The sequence below is a fragment of the Trachurus japonicus genome, chromosome 11, assembly GCF_045865225.1.
Source record: "Trachurus japonicus isolate A0001 chromosome 11, Traja_1.0".
NCBI classification, from domain to species: domain Eukaryota; kingdom Metazoa; phylum Chordata; class Actinopteri; order Carangiformes; family Carangidae; genus Trachurus; species Trachurus japonicus.
In genome coordinates this window covers 4149237-4168436 of record NC_140917.1, presented here as the reverse complement: position 1 = coordinate 4168436, position 19200 = coordinate 4149237, and the positions used below count along the sequence as shown (strand labels likewise).

The following is a 19200-nucleotide window of genomic DNA, read 5'->3' as shown; positions in this document are numbered from 1 at the left end:
TCACATGCAGCAGCAGCAACAGCAGCAACAACAGCAACAACACACTCTGAAACATGGATATGACACAAAAACACATGTCGACTCGCATGCAGCCTCTTCCTGTGTTTCCTGTCCCGTCACCGTGGAAACATCATCATTCAAGAGTCCCGACACCAAAACACAAAACCAACACAAATGAAACTTTTGAGTTTGTTGGCAGCATCTTCAGGCAGAGTGACCCATCCTGTCTGTGCATGGGGAAACTCTGACACACACACATATACTGTTGTGTTCCTGCAGCTTTGTGAAGGTTGTTGTTGTGTTTTTTGTGTGTGTGTTTAATTGGAAAATTTGCAGGAAAATTGTCCATTGGTAAAAAAAAAAAAAAAATTAAATGCTTTGAGCTCTTTATGGCGGCAGAATCCACCGCTGTGGATTTATGAGTGTGATCGTTAAAGTGTTTCTCAGAGCGCCGCTTTGGAACGAGCTGCACGAAGAACAATAAAAACATATTAAATTTCCAAAATCTATCAGTTTCTGCTGCACGTTTTAAATCAATGCAAACCAGTCGATGTGTGTGTGTGTGTGTGTGTTTGTTGTTAGTTTGTGTGCGACACGTCCTCCTCACCCCCCTGAGATGAGTGACGTCCACGTATCTATTTACTCGTCTATTTATACAGAGAGCAGCTGTAAAGAAGACGAGTGGGGCCGATCCACCGGGAGCTGCAGAGCTAATGAAGTGAGAGGCTGGTGGCAGCTGGATGGAGAGGTGGAAGGATGGAGGGGAATGAAAGGAGAGGAGGGGGAGGAGGGGAGGAGGAGAGGAGAAGGGGAGAGGGGGGGTAGAGTGTTGTGGAAGCCTGGCTTCAGGGCTGTTTCCATGGTAGGATTGCCCAGGAATCTGATGCTGGTGCCAGACGTGGGGAAACCCTCATCAAAAACAAGGAGCACACCCATCAACACGGGTCCAGAGCTGCTCAGGGTCCTAGAGCCGGACGGCTTCACTGCTGCTGCTGCTGCTGCTGCTGCTGCTGCTGCTGCTGACCCCAGATCAGTCATCAACAACAAGAGGAAAACTTTCCGGACTATAAGCCGCTACTTTTTTCGCCCTTCTCTGCACACCGCAACACAAACGCACTCCCTGTAATCCGTAATCTTTTGTTTATGACGGTTTAAAGGGACATTGTGTAACTTCTCCTGTTCTCTATTCAGGAAAATCGATTATTTGGTTCAAAAGTCTGTTTTTCATTAACCAGTAATCCCTCCCATCAACAAACTGAAGTGTTCCTTTCAGCTCTGAATGAACCGTTCATATCATTCATATCTCCATGGAGCGGGTAAGCTCGGTGCTGGCTGCCTTGTGGTGTCGCCATGTTTTTTTACGTTCAGTGGCAGCGTGATGGTAGGAAACCACGGAAACGAGGTGGCGTCTGTGAAAAGTCACCGCGGTAACGCAGTGAGGAGGAATGGAGCGTTACACTGATGCTGCATTCACCTGCAGTCGGGCAGACGGCCGTCGCTAACAAACCAGATGTCATTTTAGTCACAGAAGTCCAGAGAAAGCCGGTAAAACGTGGTAACGAGGTGAACAATACGACATCGCTATGACAACATATTGTCACGTGTATTGTTTTGCCTCGTGCTGACGGACCACTTGTTTACATAGAGGCTTGTTTATGCCGTTACGTGCAGCGGCTGTGGTCCGTCTGCCGTCTGCCCAATTTCATGTGAATGCAGCATGAAAAATACGATTGAGTTGCTTGTGATATACAACCGCAACGCTGGATGGGAGGAATTCCTACACAATGTAGCTTTAAGACTACACAAACACACACACCGTAGCATCGTATATGTTATGTAACGTTATCCAGTGGCTCCATTTATTGATTTTTCGCCGGCTTCGTTGTAAACAAATGCACATGGAGGAGAGGAGCATAACCAAAACAGTAGAAAAGCGAGCGGACTTGCACAGTTCCCTACTGTTTTTCTGTGTAAATATCTTTGCTATGAAGTCTTTTGTGTTTATATCAGCATACGTTCTAACACTGATGTTTTTAATGTGTTAAGTCTGTTTTTTAAATAAATGAATAAATAAACTTTTATATAATATAATACTTAGTTAAAGCAGCAACAGGAGTAAATCAGTGACTGGACGACTTCATTAAATCAGAGTAAACACAGTAAATCTCCAGTGAACTCAATAAGTGGATATAAAGTGAGCACATGAAGGACGTTATTGTTTTATTCTGTTTTTTATTTTTTATTTTTTTAATGTGCAACTCGACTTTGATCCATAAATTGTTAAAGTTTTAGTTTCAATTTTTTGCAGCTCTCCATCTCTGCTGGTCAGAGGTCAGAGGTCAGGACGAGGCTGCGTTCACAACCACACAATCACTTCTTGTTTTGATCAACAATCTCACTCCTGCATTGTGCACTGAAGGAGAAGGAGAGGGGGGATTCTTCCTTTCACAGGTGGAACAATGAGAACGGCCTCTCTCTCACACACACACACACACACACACACAGACAGACACACAAACACACACACACACACACGTGTTCACGACGCTCCAGCTCACGTTGCTTCACTGAAGCTAATCAAGGAAATTACTGTTTGTAAACGACCTCGTATCAACATCTGGGAGCAGTCGCTGCTGCACACACACACACACGCACACACGCACACACACACACACACACACACACACACACACACGCACACACGCACACACACACACACACACACACACACACATGCACACACACACTTTCTTCAAACCAAAACAGCTTCAAGTAACAAAAAGGAGAAACAAACACTGAGGCAGGACACACACATACACACACACAGCTGTGTATGCATCCACACCACGTGCACAGCCAACCCACACACACATGCACACACACACACACACACACACACACACACACACACACACACACACACAACACATGGTGCAGTTGTGATCCATTCCTCTGCTGAACAGGCAATGGAAACTTCTGCAAATGTAAATCTGCTGGGTTAAAAATACAGCACATTAATGTGCACCACATGTGGCGCTCTGGCAGCGGCGGCCATATTTTGACGGCAGGGGGAGGAGGAGGAGGAGGAGGGGAGAGGAGGGGGGGGGGTAGAGAGGGAGGAGGGAGGGAGTCTTGGGGTTTCTCCAACAACAGAGACACACAGAAACAGACACACACAGCTGTAGTATTCCTCCTCCTCTCTCCTCCTCTCCTCTCCTTTCCTCTTCTTCCTCCTCTTCCTCTCCTCTCCTGCTCCTCCTTTCTCCCCTTCCTTCTCTCCTCCTTTCTCCTCTCCTCTCTCCTCCTCTCGTCCTCTTTCTCCTCCTCTCCTCTCTCCTTCTCTATCTCCCTCCTCCTCTCTCTTCTCCACTCCTCTTCTCTCTCCTCCTCTCTCCTCTTCCTCCTCTCTCCTCTCTCTCCCTACTCCTCTCCCCCTCCTCCTCTCCTCCTCCTCCTCTCTCTTCCTCCTCCTCCTCCTCTCCTCTCTCCTCCTTTCTCTCCTTCCTCCTCTCCTCTCATTTCCTCTCCTCTCCTCTCCCCTCTCTTCCTCCTCCTCCTCTCCTCTCTCCTCCTTTCTCTCCTTCCTCCTCTCCTCTCATTTCCTCTCCTCTCCTCTCTCCTCCTCCTCCACTCCTCTCTTCCACTTTAAACAACAGAGACACACAGAAACAGACACACACAGCTGTAGTATTCCTCCTCCTCCTCTCCTCCTCTTTCTCCTCTCCTCCTCTCCTCCTCTCCTCCTCTTTCTCCTCTTCCCCTCTCTCCTCCTTTCTCCTCCTCCTCCTCCTCCTCCTCCTCCTCCTCCTCCTCCTCCTCTCTCCTCCTCCCTTACCTTGAGCCTTCTCCACGAACACCACCTTGGAGTCGTGCTGGAAGTTGTGTCCGTCCAGCAGCATCCTCTCCCCGCCGGCGGCCGGACTCGTCTCCAGACTCTGCTTGTCCACCAGCGGCAGCTCCTGGGCCGATCTCTGGGCTGCTGGCCGGGAACACACACACACACACACACACACACACACACACACACACAGAGAGAGAGAGTGAGAGAGTGAGAGAGTGGACTCATCGCTGGGCTGATACACACCCACTCCCCATGCAGACCTGAGCATCCAGGCTGAATCACTACCTGCTGTCAGGGCCACAGCAGCAGCAGCAGCAGCTTCACCTCCTGGTTATTTGTGTTTTTGTTCGGATCAGGCTGAAGTTCTGCTCTCTGATATTTAGTTTAAAGGGATGGTTCAACATTTTGTCAAATTGGCCCATTGCCATAATCCCTATAGGTTTGTTACCTTAAATGTCAGTGCAAGCTATTTTTTAGAACGGCGGAGCAGAGCCGTGAGCTGCTCAGAGCTACGCTACGGAGGCTCATGGGATTTCTTGGTTTCCCTCATCAAACTCATCAAATACACAATCCAACAACTCCACAACGCTCTGGTGGACAAGTTGTGACCTGCACATTCACCACACTATGAGATAATAACACAACGTTACCAGTTGTTTTAGAGGTAAATTCATGCAAAACCACTGATGAGCATTGCCTTCAGGGACAGTTTTTCACCAAGCAGTCTCTGTATTTCCCTCTAAAACAACTCTGTCTGGTAACGTTGTGTTATTATCTCATAGCGTGGTGAATGTGCAGGTCACAACTTGTCCACCAGAGCGTTTTGGAGTTGTTGGATTGTGTATTTGATGAGTTTGATGAGGGAAACCAAGAAATCCCATAATGAGCCTCCGTAGCGTAGCTCTGAGCAGCTCACGGCTCTGCTCCGCCCTTCCAAAAACAGCTTGCACCGACAATTAAAGGTAACGAACCTACTGCTATGACTATAGGGATTATGGCAATGGGCCAATTTGCCAAAATGTTGAACTATCCCTTTAACAGATTCTGGCTCTCACCTTTTGGCCCCCCTTCTCTCATTCCTCACATCCTCCCACTGTGTCTCTGTGTTTCTGTGTCTGAGTTCAACTTCAACACAAACTACGTCAACATGTCTGATACTAAACTGCTGAAGCTGTTTGTCTGCAGCACAAACAACACAACACTTCAATTACATTTTAACATGATTAGGATGTGTGTGTGTCTGCGTGTGTGCGTCTGTGTGTGTGTGTGCCAAGTATATTAGTTAATGTCATTTAAAGCAGTGATAGGACATAAAACATGATGATAAAACAAAACAAAATGTGCAAATGTTCACCAGCTTCAACGATTTAACATCTGTGTTTGTCTCTCTCTCTGTATCCATGTGTGCTTGTGTGCGTCTGTGTGTGTGTGTGTGTGTGTGTGTGTGTGTGTGTGTGTGTACATGTGTGTGTGTGTGTGTGTGTGTGTGTGTGTGTGTGTGTGTGTGTACATGTGCATAAGTTCCAGTTAAAACAGTTAAAACATTAGCACTGACAATTAGCATGAAGAATATCTCCACAGAGCGTGCAAGACATGAAGCAAAAACATGTTACTAGAAGTGTTTCAGGGGGACACAATAAAGCAGGGACCAGTCTGGGGACCAGTTGGGGACACAATAAAGCGAGGGACACAATAAAGCGAGGGACCGGTTGGGGACACAATAAAGCGAGGGACCAGTTGGGGACACAATAAAGCGAGGGACCAGTTGGGACCAGTTGGGGACATGATAAAGCGAGAGACCAGTTGGGGACACAATAAAGCGAGGGACCGGTTGGGGACACGATAAAGCGAGGGACCAGTTGGGGACACGATAAAGCGAGGGACCAGTTGGGGACACAATAAAGCGAGGGACCAGCTGTGGACACGATAAAGCGAGAGACCAGTTGGGGACACGATAAAGCGAGGGACCAGTTGGGGACACGATAAAGCGAGGGACCGGTTGGGGACACGATAAAGCGAGGGACCGGTTGGGGACACGATAAAGCGAGGGACCAGTTGGGGACACAATAAAGGGGACACGATAAAGCGAGGGACCAGTTGGGGACACAATAAAGCGAGGGACCAGTTGGGGACACGATAAAGCGAGTGACCAGTTGGGGACACGATACAGCGAGGGACCAGTTGGGGACACAATAAAGGGGACACAATAAAGCGAGGGACCAGTTGGGGACACGATAAAGCGAGTGACCAGTTGGGGACACGATACAGCGAGGGACCAGTTGGGGACACAATAAAGGGGACACAATAAAGCGAAGGACCAGTCTGGAGGACACGATTGGTGTATTAGACAACACTATCACATGATTCACATGGTATTGATCATATTAGCTTAGCATTAGCCTTTAGTCCGTCTCTTTATTGTGTCCTCCAGAAACACTTTTTCTGTTGTGTTGGGAGTTGGAAGTTTTTTCTGAATCTGTCGCACGTTTGTGTCTTTGTGCGTTTTTCTGAAGCTGCAGTAAAATTGACCCTTCAGGGCCACCGTAGTAGAAAAGCACATAGGCTACAGAGAGAATCAGCTGTTTGTCTCAATCTGTCTCTGTCCTGAACACATAAACAGGTTCAATTAAACCTGAATATTTCTCTGTGTGAGGACCGACGTCTGATTCTGATCAAACCTCTAATTCTCACTCTTTGGAAACCACACACACAGAGAGAGAGAGAGACACACACACACACACACACTGAATTCTGGTTAAAAAACAATTGCTTTGTGGCCGTCGTTCAGAAACTAACAATGGTCTATTTCAAGGCGCTGAGATCATGGTTTAACTACTGTCTTTCATTTACCTCATAAGACTTAATCTCTGTGGCAGCTCCTGGAGCCAGAACCACATGAAGTGGCTGATGTGCCTGCAGCTTCTCCCGCTCCACTGAGAGGTCAGACCCAGTGCAGCGCTGCAGAGTCAATGGACTTTATCGAGCAAGGGCTAAATGGCCTTTTACACAGACAAATGGAGTCCAGTTCAAATGGAGCAGCTCACATGCAGCGGCTGCAGCTGCAGTCAGAGCTGCATCTGATAAACTCTCATGTCTGGGTCCAACAACAGAGGCTGAACCGGGGCCAACTGGACCTGGACTCATCACACAGACACAGACAGTCTGTTCATGTGCTGCTTACTCTGGGATTAATAAATACTCCAGTCGAAGAATATTTTTTAAAAGTTTAAGGACCTTTCAGCGTGAGAGAGAGATTCTGTTTTTTATTTTTTTAACCCGAACAAACTGAGAAAAACAGCAAATCCTCACATTTGAGTTTGAAAAAATAATTAATTATCCATTAAACTTTCTTCCTAATCAATTGGTTCAGAGGTTCCTGATGTTTGTCTTGTGAGCTCCTGATCGTCTCCAAGCATCTGTTATTTTTCTTCTTTTACCCTCAGACACAGACCAGTGGTTTGTGTTTGATTCTAATAGGCAAACGTCAGCATGCTAACACATTGTGATTAAATTAAATTAGATAATAACATAATTGTTAGCAGGCTAATAACCTACTTACTGTAGCAATTACATCTGGACCTAATTAATAAATGTTAGTGCTACACAACTAGATAAGCAAAGGTTAGCTTAATGTATGTGTTAATTTATTTGCAAATGTTAGCATAATAATAAATAATAAGTTAGGCTAAATGTTTGCATGCTAATACAAAATGTATTAATTGTATAGCCTACTTAATAAATGTAAGCATAGTTACACTTAGGCTGCCTAATTAGCAAATAGCACACCAAACAATTAGATAATTAGCAAAGGTTAGCTTTAGTGCATTTATTAGATATTTGCACATGTTAGCATGCTAACGCTTATATAGTATCAAATTAGCAAATGTTAGCATGTTAACAATTAGAGTATTAATAATTAGATCATTAATAAATAGGCTATAGAATAAACAATATAAAATGGTGCTAACTCCACCATTGCTATTTTAGCCTATTTATTTGCTTTAACTTCTGAAGTGATGGTTATTTAGTGTGTTACCATAATAACATTTGGGCACAAGCTGAGGTTGTGGCTGTCGTTTGGTTGTAAACTACAGTGATGGAGAAATCAAAGTTCTGAAGCTGCCGCTGTGTCATTATAGGGTTCATCCTCACATCAATCCATCAAATCAATGATCAATCAATATTTCTATTGGAGAGAACAGCTGATATGAGGTTTTCACACCGACGCTAGAGGACAAACACTCACAGCACTCGATGGGATTGGACGCCGCCTGCAGCGACACCGTCCTCCCCGTGGCCTGGTTGATGTGGATCCTGAAAACCATCCGCACGCGCGTGTTCTTGCGTCCGATGTCCGTCTCGCCCTTCCTCAGCTCGATGTCCGAGTTTCTCAGCTTCAGGATCCCGGCGCAGTCGATTCTGTCGGCGGCGACACAAGGAGATGGAAAATTATTATTTATTTATTTATATCACAGTGCTTTTATCATGGTGGGTTTTAACATTTTTAGTTTTCCCATTGGTGTGTGAATGCGTTGTGTGTAATATTAAGGGATATGTGCTGTACTGTTATGCAGCCTAGTTGTTGTGATGGTTTGGCTGCTGATGTTGGGCTTGTTGTCACTGTGGACGTCGTCAAAGACATTTATGGTGCTGAGTCCAAGACACATTTCCCAAAGTGGGACAAATAAGTTTATTGGATCGTATCAAATCTGGGGTCCATCAAAACCTCCACTCGAACCTCCAACAGAACCTCAGAACCAGTACCCCCAATAGAGCCTCCATCACAACCTCCAACATTATGCTGTGGGAACTCGGATCTTTCCGACCTCTGACTTGAAAAAGTCGACTTTATTCTCGAAGTTTGTGATTTTTTAACGACAATGGTCTTTGGTTCCAGAGATTGTGGGTTCAATCCTCAACTGGTGGAAAGTGAACATTACAATGTCAACTGTCTTGTCTTCCTATTCTCCTGTTTGTTGTTCAGAATTTGCCTAAATTTGCCAGAAAAGAGCCCGGACCTGACCCATCGCTGCTTTTACATAACAGATTAAGACGTTCTTTTTAAATTGTTTTTGTGCCTTAGCTACGTAAAGCACTTTGAATGCAAAGTTTTTCCCGGTTCAACATGTTTTTGGTTGTTCTCTCAAACGCTTTGAAGTCGGAACTTGGAGTTTTCAAGTGGGAAAGACCCGAGATCCGACTTGTCTCAAATGCAGCATAACCTCCATAATAACTCCAGTAGAACCTCCACCAGAAGCTCCTCCTCCTCCCCTCAGCGTATCTCCTCCTACAGACTGAGGAGCTTCATCACGTCATGAATCTCTGCTGGTTCCTGAACTGAGGTGTTTGTGTTTTTACAGAGTCACAGTTTTCATCATCACGACCTCCTCCTCCTCCTCCTCTCATGTTCACGTCTTCATGTTTTAAAACCTTCAGACCTCCTCAGACCTCCTCTCTCTCTCTGTCTTTTCCATCTCATTCCTCTCGTCCTCCTTCACGTCACCGTTTACACACTAATCTGAACATCTCAACACTCCCTCACATTCTTCCCGTCAGACACCGGCTCGGCTCGGCTCGGCTGGCGAAGTAATCAGGTGTCGATGCTAAGGACCCCAGCTGTTCGCCCTCCCCCCCCCCTCCCCTCCCTCTGCCCCCCCCCCCGCCTGCCCCCGCAGACGGGCCGAGTGCAAAACCACAGAGTGAGCAAACGAGCCTGAGAAAACGCTTTAGAGACCAAGGAGAGGAGAAGTTCTTTCTCTTTTTGTCTTTTAAAGGCAACTGAAGTGAGAAAAACTTTATTTAAACAGCGCGTTAGATTCACAGAGCGTGAGTGTTTCAATGTCATTTACAAGTACTTTTAATATATTAGTCCAATTCTTATTTAAGGTGTGTATATAACTTCTATAGTCTGTGTGTTTTACTTTCTTACCTACATATATTTTTATTGTTTTTTACCTGTCTTTTACTTTGCTTGAGCTACTATTTCACAGAAACGTCTCCCTGATCTGATCTTATTTTGATTGTAAAGATAAAACATGATCCTGAATGATGCATATGAATTAAAAACCATTAAGAAGAACATGTAATTAACATTAACAACCAAAAAGTTGTGATAAATTGTGATTAATCAATGAATAGTCCAATACAAATAAGACTATGAAGTGGCAAAAAGTAAAATAAAATAGTAAATTAAGACGCTGAACATGTTTAGATGTATAAATGTTATATTTTATATAATAATCCCGGTCCAGTCGAGCTGGTTCTGGTCGGATGGATTCTGTCTGAGCTTAAACAACCAAATGAAGTCGTCCAGCTCCATCACTGAAGTTATTAACAGTTAATTGGAGTCACACCATGCAAGTCAAATGTGGCTTCGACTGATTCGGTTGATTAATGATTTAATTGGAGTCGCGCCGCCTTAAATCACAGAGGGTAAAGTACAGTAACTCCTTCAGAAACATAACAAGGCCTGTTATTCCACACACACCACATCATAAAGCATCTATATGTCACAGCGCAGCGCATGTCAAGAAGGATAAATCTCCCACAAATCCCCCGGGCTCAACTCTAAGCAGCGCGAGGCGTGTCCTCGGTGAGAAGAGAGAAACTGTATCCTGAGGTGAAGCAGTAGCGTGGGGGGGTGGGGGGGGTGGTGGGGGTTATGTGTTACATCCATTAAAAGGCAGAGAAAGTGCTGATGTCAGCTCCGGCCTGTTAGCGGCTATGAGCTTCCCCTCCAGAAATCTGATCTGAGCTCAGAGAAGGAGAAAGACGCTCGACTGAGCTCAGAGGACGACGCTTCAAAAACACCAACAAACGCTGCAGGAGGCCGCAGCTCAGACGCTGAAACACCAGACTGGAAAAAAAAACCTCGTATCTGCACATCATCATGAAGATCTGACCGCTTCTAAGTAGGGTTGGATTTAAAGGAGGTGAAATTTCTCCTCAGAGAAGAAACTACTTCATTTTAGAGTTTAGACATTTCGGTAAAGCCAGTGTTTTCTGGTTGTAGCTCATCACATGTTCATGTTTTCTCATCATTTTCTAACCTCTGAAGGTTCATTCAAGTCAAATCTCAGGTCTGAAACCACTGAAGAAAAAAGTCCAAATCAAGACAGAAGAGATCTGAGATTTGAAACTTGGACCTAAGCCAGAAATATTAAATGTTCAGGTCTAGGTCTAAAGTTTTGACCTGGTCTCACATGATGGAAGCTAAATTTGCTAATTTGTTGCTACGTATTGCTGCGTAAGCTGCTAACCTTGGTGTTAGCCGCCATTTACACTCTTAAAGTCTTACTCATCAACATCTGTCTCCAGAGACAATAACAACCAATTTCTATCATTTCTTTCCTTGTACTAGTGTAACGGAGGTCCGCGGGTATAGTTTCAGTTTCAGTTTAGTTTATTTGAAAAGGGACAATGCACATTAATAAATATTTGTCCCGGGTTCGAAACCCGCTCAGGGCAGAGTCAGACTAGACAACATCCGTCACATCGGTGCATTCTTCACTTCTCCTTACTGGTACCTGGTGACTGTGACTACACCCGTGGACCTCCGTTACACTAGCATTAACATGCTAACCAGCTAGCCCTGTCGTTTTCCGATACCGAGTCACTGCATCCGCCGGTCCTTTATCTCGTCTCTTATGACTCGAGGTTTCACTTCGCCAAGAGGTCAATGACCACTTGGCAAGTGGATTAGCACGTCTTTTATGGGTGAGTGAATGTAAAAAAGTCTCATGTCTTCAAGTTTCAGTTGGCTCATGAACCCTTAAGGTGGTCTTATCTTTGAGTGTCAATCCTTGACTGAATAAAAAGTCAACCACATCAACTGAAACTTGACTTTCTTGGACCCAAAAATATTTAAACCCAGATCATTATGGTTGTTTAACTTCAATGTGTTTAAGACTGCTAATTTTATTTCCAAAGCCTGGAAAAGAAGACAGGATAGTTTTTTTAATTCATCTTTGATCAACTCCTTTGAAGCTTGGTCTTGTTTTCTCTTCTTTTTTTCCTCCAAAGATCTGATTGATCTGTTTTTTTAGCTGTATTTTCATTTGTTTGTGTCATTGATGTGCTGACGGTGGACTCTCTGGTCCCGGTTTGTTTTCTTGGTGTCTTGTATGTGGGCTGGTCTTATGGATGTATGCACGACACAATAATACAATTTAATTCATTCATTCATTCTTCCTCTGATACTCACATGGCCCTCATGTTGTTCTCGGGCAGCAGTGGGATCTCCAGCACCTTGGTGTTGTTGTGCAGCGCCTCCTGGCTCGGCGTGGACACCGTCTTCCCCGTGATGCGGTGGACCTGGTAGAAGGCGTGAGGCCGCAGCAGCCGGTCGTCGGCGGTGCCGATGAAGAGCTGCAGCGTGAGCGGCTCGCTCTCCATGTACCCGTGGAGCTACGAGAGGAGAGAGAGAGAGACAGAACAGAGAGGTTGTGGTTGAGCCAACTGGAAAACAGAGTCGGGTCTCTGAGAGGTCGGAGTCTCAGCGTGACGCGTCTCCAACAAAGTGCCCATTTAGGATCCGGTAATCACCCTCTCCATCTTCTTTAATTTACAACCTCAACGAGAGTTCACTTCCTCCGTGGGTTCGTCTGAGGCTGCCGACATGTTGATGCTGCAGTAGCTGATCTGAGGCGCTGGAACCACCTACAGCGAGCGGCGCGGCGCTGATTTGTGAGCCCAGAGCTCGACTCGTGACAGGACGCGGCTCGTGTTTCACAGAGAGTCAGGGTCACGTCGGTCCCACTGAGCCCGGAGCAAAGCCAACCCACCCCGGTCGGGTCGGGATCGGCTCTCGTGTTGACCCTGCTCTGATTGGTTATCAGTGGAAGGATCAGGACCTCTGAACGACTCCCAGACCTGCCGAGGTGTTTCCTGACAGGAGGCCTCCGTCTGAAGCCACAACTGAAACATGAGGAGAGCAGCTGGACTGGACGGACGCCATAGTTAGTATATACAGTGAGGGGGCGGAGCCACAGCTGGACCGAGTCAAAACAACAGAGCATCACAGAGGTGGAAGGAGGAAAGTGAAGTGGTAGGGGCGTCCCGATTCTGGTCCAGATGAGGGTTAGGGGGAAGTGGTAGAGCTATCTGGCCCTTCAAACGGAGATTTTCAGAGGCACAATTCAAACCAAGGGCTATGACAAGTTTCCCAGAATGCATCTTGTGGCAACCGGCAGCTGTTTTATTTCTCACTGTAGCGCTGTTATTACGTCACTTTGTTAATTTTTAATATTTTTTAATGCGAGAAAAGTTTAGATCCCCAATGTGCGGTCGGTTTATCTACATGACGGCTGTTTAGACGTTTGTTCCGATGTTTTTTGGAGAAGTGAAGCTCCACCTGTGGAGCAGATCAACGGCTCGTCACAGAGACACCACCCTGTCTGGAGAGCTCGTCGGCCGGCCAACCTCCGTCGTCATCCCGGGAGAAAAGACCATCGCTAATTAATGTGTGTATTGGACACAGGAGCAGCGCCTGGGGGCTCTGTAGACTACGTACAGAAATCACCACATTTACATCAATAAATAAATGTTTTACAATGAACCGATCAGTCTTCATTAAATTTTATTTTATTTTATCAAGTTAACGTGGTTTTGAATACAGGATTTGTGGCAAAAGCCTGTCACGTCTGCTTATGTGAAAGCCAGCAGAGACGACTGATGACGTGTGTAATTGTTGAAGGGGTGTCCCAATTCGTAGGGGTTTAAAGTCAACCCCTACCCTTTGTAACTTAGTTTCAAGGGACAAGGGTTAAGGGCTAGGGGTAGGAATGAAAATTAGAATTGGAATTGGGCATAAGTCTAAGCTGCTGCATTTTCCACTCTGTTGCACCACTAGAGCACAGTTTTCCATCAGATATACAGGTGTAACTTTATGGAACAAGTATATTCACCTGACAAACAGCTCTCCCTCCCTACCCGTCTAGAAAAGGATCATCTATGGGATTGTCTTAATACTCTGTTGTCATTTTTTTTCGTAATTTCTTTTGTTTTGTTTTTAATGACTGCCATTGTAATTTATCTCTTGATTCATTCTTTTGATTCTCTTGATTCATTGCTTAATCACTAATTTTGGTTATTTTGTTTTAATTTTGTTTTTTTTCTCTCATAAATTCTGATAAGATAGATTTAATTTGACTTATTTATTTTAATGGTGAGGTTCTGGATAAGCCCTCCCAGGGTTTCTAACCTCTCCAGCACTGATTCATTGTAGTTTATCATATATTATTTATTGTATCTTTTCTTTCTTTTATGTGATATACTCTTTGTTTGGAATGTTTTATTAAAGTGCAAACAAACAAACAAAACTGGACTGTAGTGAAGTTCTTCTTACAGTAAAACTGATTGATCTGAACCCAGATCTGTTTGACCGTCCTGCGGCCTGATTGTCTATTATTTATTATTTGTATCGTCAAACTATTTTCATTTCTGTCTGAACCGTCAACTCGTCTATAATCTAATTCTCCTTGTTTGTGGTGTTTGTTTTTATCTGTTCCTTGTTTTTAAACTGTTTGTCACGAGAAATCTAATTTCCTTGTTTGGGCAGATTCTGGTTCTGATCGACAAAGGTTTGACGCGATGCAGCGACGTGTCTGTTTTCACTGAGCTCCAGTTACGTCTGACACAATAATGATTTATTCAATCACAAAAAAAGAAAAAAGAAGAAGTTGATGTTCAACTTTATTATTTTTTTTAAGTTCTTGTCTTTTGCCCAAACCCTTCCTCAGCAGATTCACCACAACATGGACTCGGTCCTGTTTGACTCAGCGGTTGGAAATCTTTCCAGCCTTTTCAATAAAGTTGTGGCGTTTGAAACGTCTCCAGTTATCAGATCAGAGTCAGAGACGAGTCCTGATGGACCAATCAGGGCCAAGTATCACAGCGAGGAACAGTTTAGCTCAGATTTAAAGGATCGATGATGGACAGAAACTGAGGAATATAATACTATCATTTCCTTTTAAACCACCAAACCAACTTTCTGAGGTGCAATATTGATCTTTGACCTTTGACCCATAGTTTGCTGTTGACTTTGCGGTGAGTTCAGGTATTTCTGGGTTTTTCTTCACAGTGAAAGAGGTCGGTGAATGAAAATGTCGTATTGGACCGAAGAGACGCCGAGCTGGAGGATGAAGCCGATGATTGATCAAATAACATCTGAAAATTATTAGAAATGACGCATTTTAGCTGGAATTGTAAAAAGGATAGAAGCAGTTGTTAAACTTATAAATAAAACCATGCAAATTAATTTTCTTCCTCATCTTTACACGCCTACAGATTGTGTCCAAACCTGGAAGATGATCTCAAAACTGTAACCATCAACGTTCACTCAGTGCTGTGGTTTATGGTTTGCACACGACAGCAGCAAAGTTCACTCATAAGTTACATACTAGATATTACTTTGACTGAGATATTCTGCTTTTATCTTATAGTAAATGGCTTTATGGAAAATCAACTCCTTGTTGGGAGGCTGTGCATGTTCATGTCACCTCCAGGGACAGTGGAGCTCGTCCACTATCCACCGTTACTTTGGGGGTCGTGGGCTGAAAGGTTTGGGAACCTAAAGGATGAGATGGTCGATGCAAACGGCTTAAATGTGTTTCCTTCGTAATGCAACACGGGTCAGCTGTTTGCTTCGGGTCAACTTCTATCGCCCCCTAGAGGATCTCTGCGTTATTACAACGATACGGCCGGCACCTCAATATGGCGTCTGGCCCTGTGTAACCCCCCCCCCCCCCCTCCCCTACCCACCGCTACCGTTGGTCACTCTCTTTCTTCGCCAACAGACCTTCTGCCGAACAGGAAGGCTTTTCTTTCTTTTTAGTAGGATCCACTTCTGAACCTCTTGGTTGCTGGTTCTCCGCCATGTTGCTTCTAGCAGCGCTCTCCTCCCCCCTCCCTTCTCCTTGTCAGGTAAAACCGATGCTGCGTTCCAGACAGGCTGTTGAACCCGTAAGTTACGACTTCAAGTCACGACTTATGACTTTGTAGCGTTCCAGGCAACCCACTCGTGTTTTTCCGACCTGCTTTACCTGTGAAAGTCACTATAACGGCCGTAACTTCCGACCCGTGATCGAACTGGTAAGATTTCACAGGTTGGAAAAACAAGAGTTACAGGTTGCCTGGAACGCACCATTGCTTCCTGTGCGCCAGCGCGGGAATGTCGCCAACGTCACCAAATACAAAAAGAACAAATACTGAAAAATACGGCGAGGTGTTAGAGGAGCCGAACGGCTTCATCAGCGTTGTATCATCTCCTCTTGTAGCGGCTTGGGTGAAACGGATATTTACAGACACGTAGAAGTTACGCACTATAGCTTTAAAAACGCTCCGCCTGCTGCGTCTGCTCCGATTGCTCTGACCTGTGGAGGGCACGGAAGGCAACGTTACGATGGCCGGAAATCAAGAGGAAGAAGAAGAAGAGGAAAACATTCTGCGTTGTACACAGGCGTGTGGACTTGGTGGTGTTGTGTGTTGTGGCGCCTGGCACCGATAGTTTCTACCCCCGCACACACTCTGAGGGGGGTGAATTTTTTTTTAACGCTACCGTTTTACTGTTAAAACTCTGGCCAATTAGGGCGCAGAAACGTTGAGTGACAGCTCCGTGGACAGCTGCTTCGAGGCCAGTGGGCGGGTTCTCGGCCGGTAAATCCAACATGGCGCTGTTCAGGCCGCCATATTTGAGTCACAAAAACGACTCCCCAAAACCAATGGGTGACGTCACGGACGCTACGTCCATGTTTTTTACAGTCTATGACGTCACCGTATGCACGCGGATTTCCACCCCAAAAACGCTTGTCTAAACGCGAAATAAAAAGTGAGACTGCAACGCCACTTTTTCTGTTTTCTGTTCAGATCGTTTCCATGTAAACGTACTGTAGCCTGGATGAGAAGCTGGAGGAGTGGAGGAGGTTCCTTCATCTCCTCTGGAGCTCCTCCAGGTTTGTCCATCAGGCCCAGGAGCTCCTTGGGACCGAGCTGGAAGTCTCTGCTGGAGCGAGGAACACCAGAAACCTCCTGATGGATGAGGATGTTTCAGCGTCTAATCGCCTTGAAACTAAGAATCATTGTGTTTTCATTGGCTCAGAACGAGCTGCTCCTCTTCTACATGTGCACGGGGAGGATCTGGATCGTCTGCTGAAACTGAAACACGACGATGTTCAACAGGACAAAAAACCACATGCAGCTTCTCTCCTACACGCCACTAAATCCTGCAGAGTAGAGTAGATCTCCAGATCTGCTGTCAGAGCTCTGCAGAGGAGGAGGAGGAGGCAGTGAACGCCTCGCTGGGCTGAAACGCTGAAAGCAGGAGTTTTTCACTTACATAAGAGGAGGAGACGCTCCAGCCAGGAGGAGGAGGAGGAGGAGGAGGAGGAGGAGGAGGAGGAAGAGGAGGATCATGGCGGGGTTAAGTGCAGCAGCAGTTGTGTGTATTTGTGTAATGAAGTGTGTGTGTGCCAGCGGCCGTGTTTATCCAGGCAGCATGAAGCTCGCCTCACTCAGGTGCTTTCTGTCTCCGACGCCGTCATGACAGGAACGTCGTCGGTCGTCGCCATGCGTCGCCATGGTCACCAACCAACCGTTAGACGTTTCAATTATCTCAGAGTTTTTGTCGTATAATCAGGAAACGTCCTTCCGTCTGTTTCTCTGTGATGTGTTTTACTCTGCAGACGACGACGACGACATGTTTGATTTGTTGCTGTAATTAAATCACTGTGATTCTTCCTCTTCATGTAAACGCTGCTCCACCCGACTTACACCCCCCCCCCCAAAACCACCACCTCATATTATCACCCACCAGAGGAATGCAGAGACTCCAGCTGCTCAACAGGGAGGGAGAGGGGAGGGAGAGGGGGAGGGGGGCGACATGTTGTACTGACCCGACAGAACCAGCACCAAGCGTCTGTTGAGACTTTTGGTAAAACTTTAAAGGGACAACGAGGAGTTTGTATTTTGTTATAAAAAAGTCTCATATTAATGTGGATGAATCTACGCTACCACTTGTTAATGGGCCCATTTTCAATAAATATATCATTTTGTCTCTATCGTTATTTTGTTATTATTAGTGGTGGAAATGCTGGGCGAGCCGACCAGCGTTTCCTTACTTTCGGTTTCGCGGACGCTGCCCGGCGAGTCATGGGAATAACGCCGCCGAATCGCCGTTTATGGTCGGAACTACGACGGTATGTGATCTTATTCGAACCTCTGACTTTAATTCTTGATGAATGAAAACATGAGTCTGTCTTGCGCCGGTCCAAGAATTTCACCGCGCGCGCCGAGGCTCATGGGAAATGTAGTGTGAAAACACTTCGCTTTCCAGAACTCCTCATTGTCCCTTTAATTTACAGACCGCTAATTATATGATAATGTCAAGAAATAACAATTAAATGCGTCATAATGTCTAGAAATAGCCTAGTTTCCTAATAACCTTCAATTTCATAGTAAATAACAATTGATTGTGTAGAAATAGCCCAGAAATATAATGGGCAATCGCAACAACTTGGTGGAGAAAAATTCTGGCCTTGCATGTGTAAAATCTTTTGCCTTAATGAAACATTACTATGAAGCTGACCGTTATTTCTAGGCTATTTCTAGACATTACTGCGCTATTAATTGTTATTTTTTTTACTATTTCATGACATTATGACGCAATTATTTGTTATTTCTTGTCTATTTCTTGACATTGTCACGTAAATTAAAGGGTTACCAGACTTTTATTTTGACGGGTCTGACCTGTTTCTGGTTCGTATGGTTATTAATAGATGTGAGTGTTTAATAGTATCCTATGTGAGGTTCCTCACTGAGGTTTTACTTTGAAAGGGTAGCACTTCCTCTTTCACCAGCCCTCTCTCCTGTCTCCCTTTTGCACATATTAGGCTATTATTTTATTATTGTAAGTAGGCTATTTGTTGTTGTTCAAACTTTAAACAGCTTGAACATCAAATTCAGTCCAGTAATAAAATGTGACGTCGACTTTGACCAAATGTTTCTTCTCTTCGTCTTCGTCCCGTCACGCTCTCTGTTCCACATGAAGTTTATTAATGACACTTTGATTAGAATCTAAACTCAATCAGAAGGGAACGACGCATGACGCCGAAATAATAATCTGACTTCAAACAGAGACGGAGACGTGAAGGAGGGTATTTCCTTCCTCTGCAGCACGAAGCCGTGGTGGAGCTGCTGCTGCACTGCAAAAACTCAACATCTTACCAAGAATATTTGTCGTATTTCTTGTCAAAATGTCTCATTTCTAGTCTAAACTAATCTCTCTTCTCTTAAAATAAGACTCATCACCTAAAAATGAACTTGTTTTGAGATCATTTTCATTTGTTTCAAACTAATTTTCACTT

At 45.0% G+C, this 19200-nt stretch overlaps 2 protein-coding genes across 2 annotated transcripts in view; one reads left to right on the top strand and one right to left on the bottom strand.

Annotated features, from left to right (window-relative positions):
- The window catches only part of mbpa (myelin basic protein a), a 354691-nt gene that overhangs the window by 117458 nt on the left and 218033 nt on the right, over positions 1-19200 (top strand). The gene's annotated exons all lie outside the window — the stretch shown is intronic.
- nfatc1 (nuclear factor of activated T cells 1) overlaps positions 1-19200 on the bottom strand; it is a 76759-nt gene that overhangs the window by 43401 nt on the left and 14158 nt on the right. The window contains exons 4-6 of the mRNA XM_085790717.1: positions 12045-12247; positions 8088-8260; positions 3836-3976 (exon numbers count right to left, since the gene is read on the bottom strand). Coding sequence (XP_085646843.1) covers positions 3836-3976; positions 8088-8260; positions 12045-12247 — 517 coding nt within the window. The remainder of the gene's footprint in view (positions 1-3835; positions 3977-8087; positions 8261-12044; positions 12248-19200) is intronic.